Below are 21,054 nucleotides of genomic sequence, written 5' to 3' on the forward strand. Positions count from 1 at the left end.
GGGCCTTTTACCAGAAAAGCTGATTGTATCTGTTTGGAGTTTACAGTGAGCACTGAGGGAAGTCAGAAGTGGGTTTAAACTGGGATTCTGGGTAAAAAAGGGGGTGTAGGAAGTAGATTTAGGACATTTCACATTTCACAGGTGTTGTCTTAGAGCTTGATTTATTTGTTGTGGATAGAAGTAATTATGACGGAATAATAAGGAAACATTGAAAACATACAACCCATTGAGGAGACAGATAGGGTTGGGCAATTGAAAGGTTTCATTTTGTTTAGCATAATCTCTTTTGTTATATTTTAGCCTTTTAACATGCAGGTAAACTTAATGGGATAAATCAGGAATTATGTCGTGTTTCATAGGAAACACAAAAAGCGGGAGAACTGTCATGTAATTAATATATTCTTAGTGCTTATTTTCTGATTATATTGTTTTATGTACTTTAATAATGAAGGTTTGTAAAGCAAGGCCACTTTTGACTCATAAACTAAGTGCTCAGCCAGACTGAAAAACAGGAAGTTAGTGTTGAAATATACAGACTGAGAGACCTCTTCCCTCTGACCCCTCCCCAAACCCTCCTACCCACCTCGACATACAAACTCTGTGTGGCTTCGTGTTCTGTTGATGTTTACCTGATCGAAATAACTTGAACACAAACACAAAGAGGAAGACCGCGTCAGAAGGAAAACACTACAAGTCCCAGCATCCTCTGTGTTTAGGGAGCAGCAGTGAAAGTGAAAGTATTGAGCCTCCGTTCAGAGCAGCAGGAGGAGGAAGGTGGAGCTGAGGCAGGTGAGTGTTTACATGAATATGTTTCTTCTTATGACATAAAATAATTCCACGCTGTTCGTGTCTGTGGGTGAAATGTGAGGCCGGTCGGCTCCTCTGAGCGCTGGTTTCCTGTAAGTAGAGAGGAAGTGAGTTTAGCTGAGCCTCCGTTTAGTGTGAGAGAGCAGGAGGAGAGTGAGAGCTGTGCTGAGGCAGGGTGAGTGTTAACACCGCTCTGACATTACTGTGTCTCTGTGGCGGGAACAACAGGCTCCGTCAGTGGAGGCAAAAATAATCAGACTTTGGTTTTTCAAAGGAAACAACTTTATGTCGGAAGTTCCCGCACGCTCGTTGGATAACGATGTGTCAATCTCGAGCTATTAGCCAATGAGCGTGCGGATTCACAGAAAGCCCCGCCTTTATCACGGGACTTTAAAAACTACAATGGCGACAGAAACTCCGTGAGTGGAGTTCAGGGTGACGTTATGAAACTGTGACGTTTGAGCCACTTCCTGTTCTCAGTCCCAGCATCCTGATCACCGAGGTTTCTGTTGCTCTGATATCTGATATTGATTATATTGGTAAACAGGCTGTAGCATAAACATCAAACACAGCTGAAGCAGTTTTTGGATGGTTGGCTTCAAATGATCCGTCGGTTCGAAAAGTAAAAACAATTTAAAAATAGGTGAAGCTGATGCAGGGTGAGTGTTAACACCAGGACTTTAGAGGGAAGAAGAGTCACAGCTCAGCACGTTGTTGACGCGTTGTTGTTCAATCGGGGGAGGCTCTCCGTTGAGGAGAAAAGCTTGAATTTGTTTGTATACGGATTATCCATTGTTTATTATTGCTCACCACAAACTATCTGATTGAATAGTTTTCATATCAGATAGAGAAATAAAATGCGTCGCAAAATGTAAAAGCAAAATTTCCCCGCCTGGGCTGCCTTGCGCCTGATTGTTCTGTAAATAGTTTGAAATGGTTACATAAAAAGCGTCTGAGCCTTGGCTGCATTTTTAGGTAAATATAACTTTGTTGTCTGCAAAACGTTTGTGTATTTTAAAAAATGTACAATTTCTGTTTGCATTTCAAGTTATGAAAATGATTTGTTAAACATGCTTGTGGTTTTTACGTTTTATGGGTGGCTGTAGCTCAGGTGGCAGAGCAGGTCAGCCACTAATCAGAAGGTCGGTGGTTTGATCCCAGGCTGCATCCTGGCTGCATGCCAAATATCCTTGGGCAAGATACTAACCCCGTGTTTGCCTACTGGTGGTGGTCAGAGGGCCCGGTGGCGCCTGTGTCCGGCAGCCTCGCCTCTGTCAGTGCGCCCCAGGGCAGCTGTGGCTACAATGTAGCTTGCTGTCGCCAGTGTGTGAATGTTTGTCTGCATGGGTGAATGACTGAATGTAGTGTAAAGCGCTTTGGGGTCCTATGGACCAGAAAAGCACTATACAAATGCAGGCCATTTACCATTTTACAGTCAAAAATATCACTTTCTACTTGTATTTTAAATTTTGTCTGAATTTAGATAAATTGTGCTGATACAGTTTGTCAAAATGAGAAAATAACAGATTGGCAAGATAAACAGTTTTTAAATGTGAAATACAGAGGCCACATCAAAAGTAGTCAAAAACGGCCAATTACACCCTGGACACCAGCTTTCTGGAGTATTTGAAATAACGGTAATATGAGTGATCCATATGGTCACAAAGAATAGCCACTTGTTTCTGTGCTACCAAAGTTCCCCGGCTTTCATTCAAAATGTGTTTATCGTCAGCACCTACACATTAAACTACTTAAACATTATAAATGTCTTCAAGCTCACACTGAGGCCTGTGGGGCACAATCAGCCACTGAGACAGTTCACACATTTATATGTGTTTGTATATGAATATTTCATACTTTAAGACTGCCTGTTTATTTAAGGGAGATGAACAAAATACACTGGAATTGTACAAAATAATATCACAGATGACAAATTCAATAGATTTCAAGTAGATGCTTGTGCATTCTTAAAGTCTTATATGTTGAACTGAACTATTTGATCTGTTCAAAGCCTCCCAGTCAGTGCTGCTCTCCATGCCTGTCTGACTGTACATGTTATTAGCACAAACACTTTAAAGGTGATCCTTTAGGACTTCAGCAATAATACAGACAGCAATGTAGTTAGCAATAAAACAGTTTTATTGGGAATTAACTTAAAAAAACAAAAACAAATATCTGTCTCCTAATTCTTGTCACACAGGAAAGAAGCATCAATATCTGATGAGCAGACTTCTTTCTTTTTTTGTTTTTTTGTTCACATTTTCACATCTTAATTTTTAAGTGAAATGGGCATTTAGAGTTTATACACTATGTATATAAGGTAGTACAGTACAGTGGAACCCCGACTTACAAAATGAATTCATTCCCGAGGGTCTTTCGTAATTGAGTTGCGCGTTTTAAGTGAGGCGATGCTGAACGATAGGCTATAGGCTAATTGCTAACTAGAACAACAATTCGTCGTTCAAGTCGAACAGCGAAGCGCAAGTGCGGAAACCAAGGGGTTGTCACATGATTCGGAAGGCATTGTGGGCGTTGTAGGCTCAGCCAATCGAAGCTTTCGTTACTCGGGCATTTTGCCATAACACGGGCAGAAATATTGCCATTCAGTGCCTGAATTTTTCGTGAAATGGGGCATTCGTAAGTCGGGGTTCCACTGTATTTTTGTGTGGTGCGTTTTTCTATTTGTTAGCAAAAGTTGAACAAAGGTATTTAAGTTCACGTAGGATAATTTGTTTTCATTTTCACATGGTCTTACTGAGGCAATGCGAATTGAAACATGCATTCTTTTTTTTGGGGGGGGGGGGGGGGGCTGATGTGCTGGAAAAGCTTGAAAAGGGACCTTGAAAGTGCTTAAAAAGTGCTTGAATTTGACTCTGAAAAAGGCGTATAAACCCTGCTCACGGCAAAGCGTGGGACAGACCCGCTCGCCTCGCAAGCAATTGAGCTGTTATTACCACCGACAAAGCGCATGTCCCGGTACACAGCTGCCATAACCCCCGCTGTACACTGACTTCATTTACTGAGGTTTTATTTCCTGATGTTCGTATGTGTCATACGTGTTCCAGTCGCCAATTCTGAATTATAACTAACATTAAAAACATGTTTAAGGAGGAGAGAGAGCAAAAAAATTCGATTAACAGCTGATGTTTGGGTTTCTGTTCAATAATCAGCGTGACCTGATAAACGCATAAAAGAAACAACGTTGGTGTTTCCGTCATGTAGTAACTGTTAGGTTTCACTGTACAAAGGTGGTTCGACACTATGAAACACACACAGACTTCATGACGTTCGCCTCATATTTTATTGTGAATATTAATCATGAGGGTAAACGGCCCTGTACACCACGGAGCGAGGTCAGCATGTTCACCATATCTTCAGCTCTGAGTTAACCCATCAAACTAATCTAACGCTCATCTACGAATAACTCACGGCTCATATCAATATTATTTTACAGAAAATCATCCTTATTGCTGCAACTATTCCAGAGACATGAAAATCTACAGCATAAAGAACACAAAAATATATAGCAGTCTAACGCAACACTTTAACAGAGATGAATGCATCAGTTTGTCACAGATCAAAGTGGAATGAATGTGATTGGTTGAACTGGTGTTCGTGATCTGTGTTTTCTGCATTTTCATCAGCGTAAGAGACTCAGCAGCAGATTATGACAGTTATACTGTCATGGTTGGCTGTGTGGCAGGCGGGCAAGCAGGAGTGGTGGATCCAAAATGCAGGACTCAGACACAGAAGTTCAACTTAAAGCGCAGCTTTATTGCTGGAAAACCTCTTACTAACTAAACTCACCAAAAGACAAACAAAAACGCTGGTGGACTAAAACACTGAAGCAGAAATACTGAACTGGAGCTGGAGCTGGAGCTGGAAACAAAACACTGGTAACACGGAGGCAAAACACACACAGCTAGTTGAGGGTACGACGCAACACTGACACAGAGAAACACAGGGTCTAAATACACTGGGAAGTAACGAGGAGAATGAGACACAGAAGGAGAGCACAGCTGGGGGAAATGAGAACTGACGAGACAAGCAAAGCAGGACACATTCACATAAGTCACGGACCTTCAAAGTAAAACAGGAAGGATCACACAGAGACGCGAACTTAACACAGTGGAGACAGCAACTAAGAAACACAGACATAAACCATAAGGCAGAGGACTCTAAGAACCGAGAGACACAGAGGGGAACTCAAACATGCAGACACAGACTTACACAGAACAGAGGGGGCATAGAGAAACATGAAGGGCAAGGGATTGAAACTAGAAACCATAGAAACTCACATCAAGTACAATAATACAAAACCCACAAAGAACTAAAACGCTGGGTCAGGAGACCCAGGACCCTGACAGTTACATTTGATGAATCACCAAATTAATAAACGCAAGATACAATCAAACCTGTTCCGACAGTTTGAGTTTGTGTTCCCTCAGCTGCAGACTCGCAGCTTTTTAAATGTTTGAGAGCGAAGATGAGATAGAGAATCAGCAGCAAAGAGAACAGAGAAAATCAAAATCAGAGTTTTTCTCTGAATTAAAAGGAAACAACAATATATTCTACATGGTGAAGCTGATGGTTTCTGGTGTTTGGGTCTGTTTTTCTGTATTCATGCAGATAAAGTGTAAACTCAGATGAATTATACCATCAAATGTTAAAGGAAAATATCAGGATGAGTGTCTGTGAGCTGAGAAGGACGTGAAGCGAGCAGTTTATCCCAGAGCTGAAGCTGCTCTGTGTGCAGAGATGAGCTCAGATTCCTGCTGTGATTGATCAACAGTCACAGAAATGTAGACTTGTAGTTATTACTGCAGTATGGTCACAGCAGATACTGATAAACATGTATTATGAGGATGGATGATCAAGTTTCTCACTCTCTCCTTTAAATCTCAGTTTTTTTCTTCTTCACAGTTTATCTGTTAATTTATTAATGAATAACACTGAAAGAGTTTCTGTTATATTTCCCCTTGAACATCAGCTTATTAGGGCGGCATTAGGAAATAGCCCCCCTCCAAAGAATGAATAAATGAATGATGATAATAATAAAATGATTGAAAAGCAGAGCTCAGAGTGGTAGAATGGTCAAACATGGATCCACGGGTGGTTCAACTGCAGTTGGTGACGTGACTAAAGCAAATCTTTCAAATAATCCCGCCATCAACGGGATGTTGTCTCCTTTACTACGGTTACTTTACTTGGTCACCGTGTGAATTTCTTTGAAATGAACCAAATTCTTTTATTTGTTGGTTGTTGCATATTTAACCTCTACAGTCAGGAAAGGAGGAGATGAGGCCTCAACAATGTTGGGTTGTAGCTGTGCTTCAGGTTAGAGTGAGTGTCCATGGAATAAATGTAAGTCAGTGAACTGGAAACATGACTGTGTTCAAACTTTGTTTTCCTTTTTATAATGAGTCTAATCAAAGGTGGACAGAAGTATCTCCACTGTGACTTTTCTGTGTCACCATCAGAGCTTCTGCACAGTGTTTCTGGGGCAGATAACATTGCAGCATTATGGAGACATTATGGAGACAAAAAGAAAAGCGTCTGGATTTCTTTAAGTTAAACTTAAAGAAATCCAGACGCTTTTCTTGGACTGTTGGTTTCAGTGTTGAGTCTCATTCACACACTCCCTCAGACTCTTCACACACACTGATTTGCTGACATAAACACACTCCTGTGTGCTTTCTTGGCTTCACACACACACTGAGGACCATCTACAGACTGTGAGCTCCGTCTTCTTTGTCTTTGGAGCCGAACTCTGACAAAGTTAGGAACAAAACTTTCTCCAGCGTGTGAACTTTCCTCCTAGACTCAGTCTGAGCAGTCAGACCACATATTTCTAAAGCAGCACATGCAGGTGTGGCTCACACACACACAGGTGAAGGAAACAGCTGCAGTATTAAAAACTGCTTCACTGTCTACAAATACATGAACTGAATGTTTCTTTCAGGCTGTAAAAACCTTATTTATCCTCCATTACAGTCCTGCATTCAGAGCATTACTTCTGTTATATTAGTACATGTATTTTATTCTGAGGAACACATGAAACTCTGAGCTGGATTGAATCCATTGAATCAGAGTCCAGGACTCAGACTAAACACACTGAATGTGTCCTGAGCTCGGCCGCTGTTCCACAGTAACTGCTGTCAGAGTCACTGTTACTGAGTTAGCTTAGCTAGCAGAGCAGCTAGCAGTTAGAGTATGAACTCTGTAAGCAGTCAGCTCGGTCCTGGACATGGTTACTGACATAAAGCTGCTCTCTGTAGCCATGTTTGACCTACTGCTTTGTAGGACTACAGTAATGGAGGATTTGGAGGCTGAACTGGGCTCTGTGACACTTTTTGTAGTGAACTGATGAAAGCTGCGTCTCAGATGGATGTTAGTCCAACACATCAGACACGACCTCTGCAGCTCTCAGTTGATGTGCACATGAATGATTTGTGTTTCCTCTGCAGGTGAAGGTAGAAAGTGTGTGTGAGCTGATGTGAATTGAGCAGCATGGATCAGTGTGAGGACAGAGAGGAGGGAGTCCCTCCCTCTAAAAGCACTCTGTGTGGGGAACATGAGAGCCAGACCAAAGCTCAGAGGTGAGATGACCATCTCTAACTGTCCATGACTCTTCTCCATGTCACAGCTCAGCACTCACATCACTGCTCCATCATTATTCACACTCATACCTCTGTGTGTGTTGTTTTAAAGCCCAGAGCTGTGGGGCGTACCAGGCTCAGCTGGACATAACCCTGAAACTAATCCAGAACCTGGACCTGAACCCAGCTGTGTTTCCTTGAAGAGCAACGAGTCGAAGGATATTCGTGTAAACTTTAACAAAAGACTGTTATGTGACAAAGAGTAAGTACAATCTTTTTATGAGATTGTTCATCATGTCTTTAATTTAATATTTCCAGTTTTTCCTTCCTATCTCATGAAGCTGTGACATTTATTGTTTTTCTTTTAGGATCAATAAGAGGCCAGAATCTCCTGGACCTGAACCCAGCTGTGTTTCCTTAAAGAGCAACGTGTCGAAGGGTATTGTTGCTGACTTTAAAGGCTGTTCTTCTGCTGCTGAGAGGTAATGTGTGTCCAGATGTTGTTCCTGACTCTGTATTTCTGAATAAATCCTCATGTTTAATATCAGCTCAGCTCTTTTTCACACATTTCTATGTTGGTATGTGAAGCGGTGTGTGTTGGAGTGTTTCCACAAACACAGCAGTCAGAGTGGAAAGAGTGGATGTTGTAGGAGGTGTTTGTGTAGTGAAGAGGCTGAGTGTCTGTAGGACTCCAGCTGCTCCAGCAGGTGTCTCCTTTGTGCTTTGCTTCAAACACAGTGTAGGGAGGAGCTTCCACTCAGGTGTTTCAGGTGTTGCTGGATGGAGGAGGACAAATAGTTTTTCCCTTCAGTGACACTTCAGCAGCTCAATGTTCTGGGAGATGTTTGTCTTTATGAAGGTTTATGGATTCTTGTTCTTACTTTGGTTAAACTGAGCAATACATTTTCCATCTAACATTTAAAGTAAATTTCCAGGTGAATAAAAGATCTGCAGCTGCAGCCTCTGTGATGTTTCACAGTCTGAAAGTAACAAATTCAACCAGAGTTCAAACAAAGGCTTAATATACGTGTGTGTTTGATATAATGCCAACAAGTACAAATAGGTGTTCTTACAGGTCTTAATCACAGAGGTCTGATAAGTCTGGTGACTTTCACACTCAGCAATTTTGCTGCCTTTTATTTTATATTGGCCTTTTTAAAGCCCTTCAAAGTCTCCCACATTCATACAGAGCTTTTAACACCAAACTCCTTTACAGTCCTTCTCCTCTCACACACGATCACACGACTGATTTGTCTGCAGCAGCTGTGTTACTGCTAGTATTTTATTATGTGTGTAATCTCCTCATATTGTTCCTGTGGTTTAGTTTGACTTCCTTCTGCAAACTCAGCTGCTCTGTTGCTGATACACGTCTCCATGAATATGATTGATCAGATGCTGCCAACACCGTGTGTTTCATGTGAGCGCTCAGCTGAAAGCCTGGGTTGACTTATCGAGTTAATAACAAGCTTCACGTGACTGTGAATGCTAAAGTGAATCCAGATAAAGGAAAGAGACCCTGCTAATGTTGGACTCACTTCTTAGTGTAGATCCCAGGAGGAAGTTCAACATAGCCATTCTTTGTGCTAGCTCGACCAAACCTGAGACCACAGTGCAGGATAATGATTATCATCTGTCTCTGTCAAGGACATTTAAAATCCACAAATAACAAACAGAATTAGATTTGATCATTGAAAATATGTTTTCACTTAAAAAAGCATGAGCACACTGGTGGATTACAGAGATTATCATAGCCATCGCTCTCTCGCATGGACGTGGCAGTCTTGCTGTCTACTGCGAATCCTCCCCGTACCTCCGTGACCTCGTCTGGTATCTGCTCCCTCCTCTGTAAGAGACAGTGAAGGAAAACACGTCTCTGCCTAGTCTTGAAAATCTAATCTTATCATCCATTGTTCTTCTAGGGCCTCTTCTTCTTGTGGCCTCAGCTAACTGCTAATATTTAAATGGCTAACATTAACATGTGTGCCAGCCAGGTTCACATTTATGATGAACTATGATGAATTAACTGATGTTGAAACTGGAGCTTTACTGACCTCTGAAATTCCTCCTAAAGTGTTATTCAGTGTTGTGACAGTCAGCTGCTTCAGCTGCTGCTGGGATGGGCTGTGGCAAAGAGAACAGAGAAAATCAAAATCAGAGTTTTTCTCTGAATTAAAAGCAAGGAAACAACAATATATTCTACATGGTGAAACTGATGGTTTCTGGTGTTTGGGTCTGTTTTTCTGTATTTATGCAGATAAAGTGTAAACTCAGATGAATTATACCATCAAATGTTAAAGGAAAATATCAGGATGAGTGTCTGTGAGCTGAGAAGGACGAGAAGCGAGCAGTTTATCCCAGAGCTGAAGCTGCTCTGTGTGCAGAGATGAGCTCAGATTCCTGCTGTGATTGATCAACAGTCACAGAAATGTAGACTTGTAGTTATTACTGCAGTATGGTCACAGCAGATACTGATAAACATGTATTATGAGGATGGATGATCAAGTTTCTCACTCTCTCCTTTAAATCTCAGTTTTTTTCTTCTTCACAGTTTATCTGTTAATTTATTAATGAATAACACTGAAAGAGTTTCTGTTATATTTCCCCTTGAACATCAGCTTATTAGGGCGGCATTAGGAAATAGCCCCCCTCCAAAGAATGAATAAATGAATGATGATAATAATAAAATGATTAAAAAGCAGAGCTCAGAGTGGTAGAATGGTCAAACATGGATCCACGGGTGGTTCAGCTGCATTTGGTGACGTGACTAAAGCAAATCTTTCAAATAATCCCACCATCAACGGGATGTTGTCTCCTTTACTACGGTTACTTTACTTGGTCACCGTGTGAATTTCTTTGAAATGAACCAAATTCTTTTATTTGTCGGTTGTTGCATATTTAACCTCTACAGTCAGGAAAGGAGGAGATGAGGCCTCAACAATGTTGGGTTGTAGCTGTGGTTCAGGTTAGAGTGAGTGTCCATGGAATAAATGTAAGTCAGTGAACTGGAAACATGACTGTGTTCAAACTTTGTTTCCTTTTTATAATGAGTCTAATCAAAGGTGGACAGAAGTATCTCCACTGTGACTTTTCTGTGTCACCATCAGAGCTTCTGCACAGTGCGGAGAAAGATCCAGAAGCAGAGCTGGACTGCAGACAGCCAGTCAGAGCAGCTGTGTACAAAGTAAGACTGAACATCTGTCTGCTGATGGACTCATTTCTGAAAACTGGACTTCTTGTGTTGTTCAGACATTGAAGAGTTTTCTTTCTCTTTAGTCTCATTGTTTTTCTTTCTTTCAGCAGATGTTGGTCTGCAGGAGGTTTTAGATGAACATAAGATCAGTCTGAGGAAGAGATGTGAACGTGTGACTGAAGGAAGTGATGAAACAGGAAGTAGAACCCTCCTCAACAGGATCTACACTGAGCTCTACATCACAGAGGGACAGAGTGAAGAGGTTCATACCCAACATGAGGTGAGGCAGCTGGAGACAGCTTCCAAGATGGACGCCCTCCATGACGCTCCAATCAGGTGCCAGGACATCTTTAAAGCCTTACCTGACCAACAGAGACCCATCAGAGTGGTTCTGACCAACGGCGTGGCTGGTGTTGGAAAAACCTTCTCAGTGCAGAAGTTCACTCTGGACTGGGCAGAGGGCTTGGAGAACCAACATGTCAGTGTGGTGGTTCTGCTTTCATTCAGGGAGCTGAACCTGATCAGAGATGAGCAGTACAGTCTTCTGGAGCTGCTCCATGTTTTCCATCCAACATTACAGAAGGTCACAGCAGAGAAGCTGGCTGTCTCTCAGCTTTTGTTCATCTTTGACGGCCTGGATGAAAGCAGACTTTCATTGGATTTCACCAACAGGAAGCTGCTGTCTGATGTCACACAGAAGTCATCAGTCAGCCAGCTGCTGACAAACCTCATCCAGGGGAATCTGCTTCCCTCGGCTCTCGTCTGGATAACTTCCCGACCCGCAGCAGCCAATCAGGTCCCTCCTACATGTGTTGACAGGCTAACAGAATTACGAGGCTTCACTGACGCCCAGAAGGAGGAGTACTTCAGGAGGAGATTCAGTGATGAAGAGCTGTCCAGCAGAATCATCTCCCACATGAAGACATCCAGGAGCCTCCACATCATGTGTAGTATCCCAGTCTTCTGCTGGATCACTGCTACAGTTCTGGAGCACATGTTGACTACAGAGCAGAGAGGAGAGCTGCCCAAGACCCTGACTGACATGTACTCACACTTCCTGCTGGTTCAGACAAAGAGGAAGAAGAACAAGTACCATGAGGGACGTGAGACGAGTCCACAGGAGCTGACGGAGGCTAACAGGGAAGTTCTTCTGAAGCTGGGGAGGCTGGCGTTTGAACATCTGGAGAAAGGAAACATCATGTTCTACCAAGAAGACCTGGAGCAGTGTGGTCTGGATGTGACAGAGGCCTCGGTGTACTCAGGAGTTTGTACAGAGATCTTCAAAAGAGAGTGTGTGATCTTCCAGAAACCAGTCTACTGCTTTGTTCATCTGAGCATTCAGGAGTTTCTGGCTGCTGTCTACATGTTCCACTGTCACACCAACAGGAAGACAGAGGTGCTGATGAACTTTTTGGGACAAAAATACAACGAGTCCTCTCTGGATGATTTCCTTAAACGAGCCATTAAGAAATCCCTCCAGAGTAAAAATGGCCACCTGGACCTGTTTGTTCGCTTCCTTCATGGCCTCTGTCTGGAGTCCAACCAGAGACTCTTAGCAGGTCTGCTGGGTCAGACAGAGATCAGTCCAGGAACCATCCAGAGAGTCATCAACAACCTGAAGGAGATGAACAGTGATAAAATCTCTCCTGACAGAAGCATCAACATCTTCCACTGTCTGATGGAGATGAACGACCTCTCAGTACATCAGGAGATCCAAGAGTTCCTGAAGTCAGAGAACAGATCAGAGAAGGAACTCTCTGAGATCCAGTGCTCAGCTCTGGCCTTCATGCTGCAGATGTCAGAGGAGGTTCTGGATGAGTTGGACCTGCAGAAGTACAAAACATCAGAGCAGGGACGACAGAGACTGATTCCAGCTGTGAGGAACTGCAGAAAGGCTGGGTGAGTCCAGATGTGATCATTAACATCATTGATCAGTGTAGGTTAGTAGTTTAATGTTGAAAATAAAATCAGATTGTAAGCACAAAGTGTTTGTGTCCGTACGCTGCAACCTTCCACACCATTCCTTTATTGTACAGACTCAGCAGCAGCTCCATGGATCCCAAATCCAAGAGTGGAGAACAGATTTGAAGTGTGTCACATCCATGCAGTCACAGCTGTTTCCACCATGTTTCCACTGATATTGATCCTGTTCAATGACACGTTTCATATCAGTGAATATGTTCTTTAGGACGTCCACTGACATGTTTAAGTGTCCTGCTGGAAATCACTCAAATCATCCATGAAATCCATGAAAAATCCTTTTAGTGTTTCTAACTTCACCCTCTGTCCTCTCTCTCTCTCCATCCTCCTCACTGCTTCTTTCACTGATAATCACACAAACATCGTATTCAGCTACAAAATAACACAATAACATCATCTGATGATCATTATTATAAGAGCAGGATCCATATTTGATATCAGAGTAACACACTGCTTGGTTATGTGCAGTCATCATCAGTGACTGTGGGTCAAACAGAAGCTCTCTGATTGGTTGCTGACCTTGGTCACCTGTCCACTCTCACCTGTTTGTGTTTGCTCTCTCTTTGCTGTCTCCATCCTCTCTCTCCTTTCTCTCCCTCTCTGTCTTTGTACGTCACTCAGGTCCAATGGAAACAGTGACATTTACAAACCAATCAAAGACAAACTGATCCATGTCAGGTTATAACAATATTCAAAGTGAATACAGGCTGCTGCTGGACACAGACAGGTAACATCATTTTGACTTGCTGTCACCTGGTTCTGGACTCATAAACACTGAAGCCCTGAACAGGAATACAAATCATTTTCTGCCAACTAGCGACACACCAGCAGATAATGGCTCAGAAAGCTCAAATGAGCCAATCATTTCTGTGTTTAGATCCCCTGAAATCAGATCTGATATCAGCAGCTCTGAGTTCATTCATCATTATTGTCCAGTGATGAGATTTCTGCTCCGTTTGGTAACAGTCAGCAGGTTTTTCCTGCGTGTGGACGTGAACAGTCGTACCTGACAGCAGGTAGCAAACAGAGATCATCTTTCCAGCTGGAACTCTTCACTGAGCTGAACTCATTCAAAATGTTCTGGAGTCAAAACAGGAAACAGTCCAAATGTGTGTCTTCACTCTGACTCTGGATCAGATCTCAGTGACAGGCTGTGGACATTATGGAAGCCTAAATGTGACACCATCTTCCTCCTTCATTTGCAGATTAAAGCCAAACAAAGATTCTCATTAAAAGTCTGCAGGTCTGAGAGAGACTCAATCGTTGTGTCATGTCAAACACAGTAAGAGGAGCTGAAGCACAGATGTGAAGAGCAGATTCATCAGATTATGACCTCACTCTGTTTTGTCTTCATATACATTCAGTCTGTGTTTATAATGCAGATTTTCTGCTTTTATAATAACACATTTTATATTTTCTATCATCACAGACTGACTCAGTGTGGACTCTCAGAGTCTCACTGTGAAGTTGTGGCCTCAGCTCTGAAGTCCAACCCCTCCCATCTGACAGAGCTGGACATGAGTAGAAACTACTACCTCCAGGATTCAGGTGTGAAGCTTCTGTGTGCTGGACTGAAGAGTCCAAACTGTCGACTGGAGACTCTGAGGTGAGTTCACTAACTGCAGCTGTTGTTGTTTTTCTATATTTCAGGTCTTTGATTGATGTTTGAAATTTTCTTTAGTTCCTAAATGTTCAGGATGTGTCTGAAGACAAATGTGAAGAAGTTTGAGTGCTTTCAGAAATGTTGTCTTTCCAAACGACTGAACAACAGTTTTTCCTTTTGGCTCCAAACAGAAGTGACAGACTTGAGCAGGGTTCATTTAAAGGCTGACAGAAGTGGAGTGGTGACGGGGAGATGTTTGACAGGACAGTGTTTCAGCCTCCACAGGTTCATGTTGTGCTCCATCAGTCAGTGAAGATGAAGTCAGTGCTGATGAGGCTGTAGAGTGTGTGAGGGATGTGAATGAGGATGATGAAGATCTGATGATAGCAGATAAAAACAGGCTGCAGAGACTTTGAGCCATACAGGGCACACAGTGTGTGTACAGAACAGCTGAAATCATTATGGAGGCCTCACTGGAATATGGAAGCATCACAGTACAGCTTCAGTGAAGCATTAAAGTCTCTGATATGAGATGAGAAATGAAGCAGCCAGAGCTTTTTCATGAGTGGAAATCCACTGTGACTGTGAGCTGCTGCTACAGCCTCCAGATTAGCCAGCAGCTCATCCTGCTCAACATTTCCTCACCAACTTTAATGGAAGTGTGATGTTTTCAGCTGGAGTGATGGTCAGGGTGGCCTCCCTCTCCTCTTCTTCTCCTCTTCCTCTTTCATTTGTAAAGCCACTTCTGCTGCTTTCATTCATTTGGAAGTCCTGTAGCTGAGTTTGGGAGAGACTAACAGCCTCGGCAGCAGAGGGGAGAAAGGCTGTAACACCACCACTTTACTCTGTTCTACCTGTCACATCATTTTATCAGGAAACAAATATGCTCATGTTTTTACTATGTTTGTCTTGAAGATGTAAGAGGATCACATGGTGCTTTTTATTATTGTGTTGGTTTGTTTCCTGTCTCTTGGATGGAGCCCAGCTGTGCGTGGCCCCTGGGCCTGTGGTCAGAGTGTGTGCTGGATAATCCGGCCCAGGATGAGGCCAAACTGACATGGGATGAAATGTCTGTCACATAATTGAGCTTAGTGTAGTTTCATTTCTGCACAATTTAAAAACAACCAAAACTTTGTTCTGTCTTTTCTATGTTATACTGTAGACTTTCTTTGATACTGTGTCCAAAAGGAGCAGCTTTTACTTTGAAGGGGAGGCGTCTCTCTTTCCTATTCAGGTTGGATGATGGAAGCAAATGAGTGTGTGATGTTCTTTCAGTGTTGCACTTTGTAGATGCTCCCTGAGCACTGGTCTCACAGCCAGCTGCACATAGAGACCAGTGTTGTTAGTCCAGGTCAGAAGATGACTTGTTGGAATGAAAATGAGCTTGTAGTTTGTCTGCTTTAATAATGTGACTGGAAAAAGGTGTTGGACTTCAAATATGTCCATTTCTTTCACACTTCACCTTTAAAAGTGAAGCCTTGTGGTTCCTGGAAGGAAAAACACGACTTTTTCAAGTCTTTGTCCTGTTTTTATAATAAATGTACGACTTTAATGTGAAACATTCAGAGTTTTTTCTCTTGTTGTGTTTGTTTGAAGCTGCTTCCTGTTGGCTTCAGCTGTTTGGAGTTTCCATTTTCTAAACTTCTACATTCTGAACCTTCTTCAGCTCTGAACAGATGATGAAACACTGAATGATTTCAAGCTCACACTTTGTCTAATAAACTTACATCTTTCATTCTTTATACAGATTGTGGGGCTGTTGTTTGTCAGAGATCAGCTGTGATTATCTGGCAGCAGCACTGAAGTCCAACCCCTCCCATCTGAGAGAGCTGGACCTGAGCTCTAATAAGCTGCAGGATTCAGGAGTGAAGCATCTGTGTGGTTTCCTGGAGAGTCCAGGATGTGGACTTGAAACTCTGAGGTCAGTCAGCATGTTTTAGTTGTGCTGAGATGAATATGATGTGAAAGTTGTGCTGACACTAAACTGCAGACATCAGGCTGATATTATACTGATCCACACTGAGGATCTTCATGGTAAAGTCTGTTTTCTTCTTCTCTGGTTTAGTCCATTGACTGCAGCAGAACAATGTTCACATTTCAAACAGTGAGACTCAACGTATGGCCCGCGGCCCACACGCGGCCTGCCCTCCTTTCCTGATTCAGAAAGAGGGGACCCGGATTAACTGTGTAGTGTTCTTCCTCACAGTTCTAAGTATCAGACACAACAATGAATAATCCACAGCTGACTGTCTTTAGCAGGTCAAAGGTCACGGCACACAGCAGACAGTGGGAAATATTATAATTCTGATCATTTATCAGCACATATCCATATGTATAAAAACAAAGCTGACACTGTGAGACTTGATCAGAGGTGTGATCATCACAGCAGAGGCCTTTGTGTCAAAGTCACTGAGGATCAAACAGAAACACATGAAGCAGATTTTCCTGTTCTGGCTTTTTATAGCAGATAACCTTCAAAATATTCTGCAGTCGATCAAAAACTGAAGCAAACCATGAATCAACATGTGAACATGACCTGATGCTGCTGAAGGGAAGCAAAGTTACAGAGGTTTGATTACAGACACAGCTGAGAGTTTGTAATCTGTCATCATTTTAAAAGGTTTAAATTTCTTCAGTATTGAACAGCAGAAATGAGGCTTTGTTTTCGGAGGCCGACAGCAGTGAACACAACAGCAGACTGGTGCGTAATAAGCAGTGAATAATGCAGGAAACAGATTTTTGAAGGTAAACTGTTCTTGAAGTACACTGAGAGAGAGAGAGCTGTGCAGGAAGTAAACGTCAAAGTCAGAGAGAATTCATGACGATGTTCATCAAACGTAAAGCGTAGTTTGGATCTTCTTCTGCTGCTGGTTCAGTCAGTTTTGGTTGGAGACAGATGAAACCTGCAGTTTCAGGATCTGTGAGCTGTCCACTTTCAGCCCCGACGGCGTGTCCGTGTACGTGCCGTCGAGTGAACGATCCACGCTCTGCGTTTCCATCTTTGTGTGTTTAGCTGCTCTCATTTACTGTTTTGTCTGTTTGCTTGTTGTTGAAATACTTTTGGGAGCTTTAACCTGAGATTCTGGCAAAATACATTTATATTAAAAATCGATTCGGGATTGAATGAATCAACATCGCTTTATTCAAAGTAAAACCATTTAAATAGGAAAATCCATTTTTTTACAGCCGCCTCTAATGCTGGGTAATGTCAGCTGGTCCATGTGCAGCTGGCTGTGAGGCTCAGGGAGCGTCTACAAAGTGCAACACTGAAAGAACATCATCCATAAATATTGAGTAATAACTGGACTCTCATACAGCGAGACTCAAATGCCTTTAAACATCAGCTTATCCTGCTGATCCAAGTCCAACACTGAATTTCTAAAAACATGTTTGTCAATCATTTTGTTTGGTTTCTGAGGAAAATGATTCAATAACTTGCTGGTAATACACAACATTTCATCATATTTCCTCATAAGCCTCTTTTGTCTGACCGTTTGATCCCATTTGAATTTGCACTAAAGGATCCACAGAGTTTGGTGACAATAATGACAGTAGATGTTTGTGTGAAAGTGCTGGAAGCAAATGAGTGTGTGATGTTCTTTCAGTGTTGCACTTTGTAGACGCTCCCTGAGCACTGGTCTCACAGCCAGCTGCACATAGAGACCAGTGTTGTTAGTCCAGGTCAGAAGATGACTTGTTGGAATGAAAATGAGCTTGTAGTTTGTCTGCTTTAATAATGTGACTGGAAAAAGGTGTTGGACTTCAAATATGTCCATTTCTTTCACACTTCACCTTTAAAAGTGAAGCCTTGTGGTTCCTGGAAGGAAAAACACAACTTTTTCAAGTCTTTGTCCTGTTTTTATGATAAATGTACGACTTTAATGTGAAACATTCAGAGTTTTTTCTCTTGTTGTGTTTGTTTGAAGCTGCTTCCTGTTGGCTTCAGCTGTTTGGAGTTTCCATTTTCTAAACTTCTACATTCTGAACCTTCTTCAGCTCTGAACAGATGATGAAACACTGAATGTTGGGAGAAAACTCTACAAAAAACCCAGGAAAAATAAAGACACAATGAGACAAAGTTACTTTCTTTATCAAACGTGTACACAGGTGAGCTGCGAAGAACAACTCACACCATGCACAGTGGGTTGGCAATTTTTATAGGCACAGAGCACAGAGACAGTGAGAACAGGATAAGAAAATAATAAACAGATAAAATAAACAACTCCATATATGGTGCTAGTCTCGTCAGCAGAGAGCTGGGAGAGATAAAACAATCTAAAACAATATGTCCCAGAAACAATATGTCTTTGCTGGGAAAGTCTAAAAGACACTTCTACACTAATCTAAACACAGACAAAGGGTATCTTTGCACATTTAAAAGAAGGTAAAGAAACATAGAATCATTTTTCCTCTAACACTGAATGATTTCAAGCTCACACTTTGTCTAATAAACTTACATCTTTCATTCTTTATACAGATTGATGGACTGTGGTTTGTCAAAGATCAGCTGTGATTATCTGGCAGCAGCACTGAAGTCCAACCCCTCCCATCTGAGACAGCTGGACCTGAGCTGCAACAACAACCTGCAGGATTCAGGAGTGAAGCATCTGTGTGGTTTCCTGGAGAGTCCAGGATGTGGACTTGAAACTCTGAGGTCAGTCAGCATGTTTTAGTTGTGCTGAGATGAATATGATGTGAAAGTTGTGCTGACACTAAACTGCAGACATCAGGCTGATATTATACTGATCCACACTGAGGATCTTCATGGTAAAGTCTGTTTTCTTCTTCTCTGGTTTAGTCCATTGACTGCAGCAGAACAATGTTCACATTTCATACAGTGAGACTCAACGTATGGCCCGCGGCCCACACGCGGCCTGCCCACCTTCCCTGATTCAGAGAGAGGGGACCCTGATTAACTGTGTAGTGTTCTTCCTCACAGTTCTAAGTATCAGACACAACAATGAATAATCCACAGCTGACTGTCTTTAGCAGGTCAAAGGTCACGGCACACAGCAGACAGTGGGAAATATTATAATTCTGATCATTTATCAGCACATATCCATATGTATAAAAACAAAGCTGACACTGTGAGACTTGATCAGAGGTGTGATCATCACAGCAGAGGCCTTTGTGTCAAAGTCACTGAGGATCAAACAGAAACTGTCACGGTTCTGGGTCTGTTGGACCCAGTATTTTGAGTTTATTGTGTTTTGATTTAAGTTTGCATCAGGGATTGTGTTCTTGTTCTCTTGTCGTGTTATGGTAATGTTTATGATGTCTATTATTAGAGTTCCATGTTTCTGTTTATCTGGGTTTAAGATGTGGGTTTAGTTTCATATGTCATTTCCTGTCTGTCTCTCTATGTCGAGCCTGCGTGTGATGTTTTATTGTGAAGATCTGCGTCTCATGTGATTGTGTTCAGTTTTACCTCTGTCTCGTCTTACGGATTATTCCCAGCTGTGTCCACCACCTGTGTGTAATTCCCGTGTTTCTCTGTGTGTATTTAAGTCGTGTCCTCCGTCATTGTAGTTGCTGGTCCGTCTGTGTATCCACCATGTCTCACCCGTGTGTTCTCCCTGCTGTCCATCGTCATTCTCCTCTGCTCGTTCTCATTCAGGTTTGTGCTTTGTAGTTTAGTTGTTCTCCAGTCTAGTTTAGTTCGAGCTCCGTTTGCTGTTTGTCCATATTTATTTCATGCTCAATAAACCACCTTAACACCCTCACGACTGCATGCGCTTGGATCCTCCCTCATTTATTATTTTCACACGGCTCTCCTCACCTGCCGTGACAGAAACACATGAAGCAGATTTTCCTGTTCTGGCTTTTTATATCAGATAACCTTCAAAATATTCTGCAGTCCATCAAAAACTGAAGCAAACCATGAATCAACATGTGAACATGACCTGATGCTGCTGAAGTGAAGCAACGTTACAGAGGTTTGATTACAGACACAGCTGAGAGTTTGTAATCTGTCATCATTTTAACATGAAAATTCCCTGTTATTTGGATTCCTTGTTCTCAAGACCTCATTTAATCTCAAATCTTTCATATAGTTAAAAAGTATTTTTCTAGTCTGGGTATGAGTAGTGTCAGTTTGAGACGACCTATCCAGGTTAGGGTCCAGGGCGCAATTGAAGTCCTCTCCTATGATATAAAGGCCCTCCAAGGTTGATATTGTGAGAAATAGATTTTCATAGAAGGATGGGTTATCCTCGTTGGGGCCATAGATATTTATCAGGTTTATTTCTAACATGGAGATACGGCCCTGCACAATTACATATCTCCCGTTTGGATCTGTAATCACCCCCGTAGTTTGAAATGGGATTGACTTATGTATAAGAGTAATGACTCCTCTGGCATGTCTAGTAAAAGAAGAGAAATATACCTGACCCTGCCATCTTTTGGTTAATAAATGTATCTCTGATGCAGTAAGATGAGATTCCTGTAGGAAAATAATTCTAGAGTTAAAATGTTTTAGTCGGTTTAATACTTGTTTCAGTTTAGCTAACTTCCGTATCCCCCTAACGTTCCAGGTCGTAATGTTAACGTTCAAAATGTTTGCTTTAGTTGTCCTCTCCATAAAATATTGTCAGACTGTTCACTTAAATAAACAAAGTCAAGGAAAAATTGAAGAAGCAGGTTTGCACATACATTCACACACTCACACATACCAGATAAAGAAGTTGTAAACAATTTCTGATTGAACATTTGCATTTCCTTGTTGGAAATGTCTCCCACCTCCCGTGAACAAATTATTTGGAGGGTGTTAATCCACATCACTGAGGAGTAACTAGTCAACGCGACCTCTCCAAAACCCCATAAATCAGACAGTGTACACTAACCATATAATGATACTGATTTTTCCCCCATAATAA

At 42.0% G+C, this 21,054-nt stretch overlaps 1 protein-coding gene across 1 annotated transcript in view; it reads left to right on the forward strand.

Moving 5' to 3' along the window:
* Window positions 1-713: 713 nt before the first annotated feature.
* LOC113011577 (NACHT, LRR and PYD domains-containing protein 12-like) overlaps window positions 714-21,054 on the forward strand; it is a 30,081-nt gene continuing 9,740 nt past the window's right edge. The window contains exons 1-9 of the mRNA XM_080298174.1: window positions 714-789; window positions 7,275-7,406; window positions 7,519-7,668; window positions 7,775-7,888; window positions 10,511-10,587; window positions 10,704-12,495; window positions 14,006-14,182; window positions 15,927-16,100; window positions 18,657-18,833. Coding sequence (XP_080154300.1) covers window positions 7,318-7,406; window positions 7,519-7,668; window positions 7,775-7,888; window positions 10,511-10,587; window positions 10,704-12,495; window positions 14,006-14,182; window positions 15,927-16,100; window positions 18,657-18,833 — 2,750 coding nt within the window. The 5' untranslated portion in view covers window positions 714-789; window positions 7,275-7,317. The remainder of the gene's footprint in view (window positions 790-7,274; window positions 7,407-7,518; window positions 7,669-7,774; window positions 7,889-10,510; window positions 10,588-10,703; window positions 12,496-14,005; window positions 14,183-15,926; window positions 16,101-18,656; window positions 18,834-21,054) is intronic.

Source organism: Astatotilapia calliptera, chromosome 3, assembly GCF_964374335.1.
Source record: "Astatotilapia calliptera chromosome 3, fAstCal68.1, whole genome shotgun sequence".
Taxonomy (NCBI): domain Eukaryota; kingdom Metazoa; phylum Chordata; class Actinopteri; order Cichliformes; family Cichlidae; genus Astatotilapia; species Astatotilapia calliptera.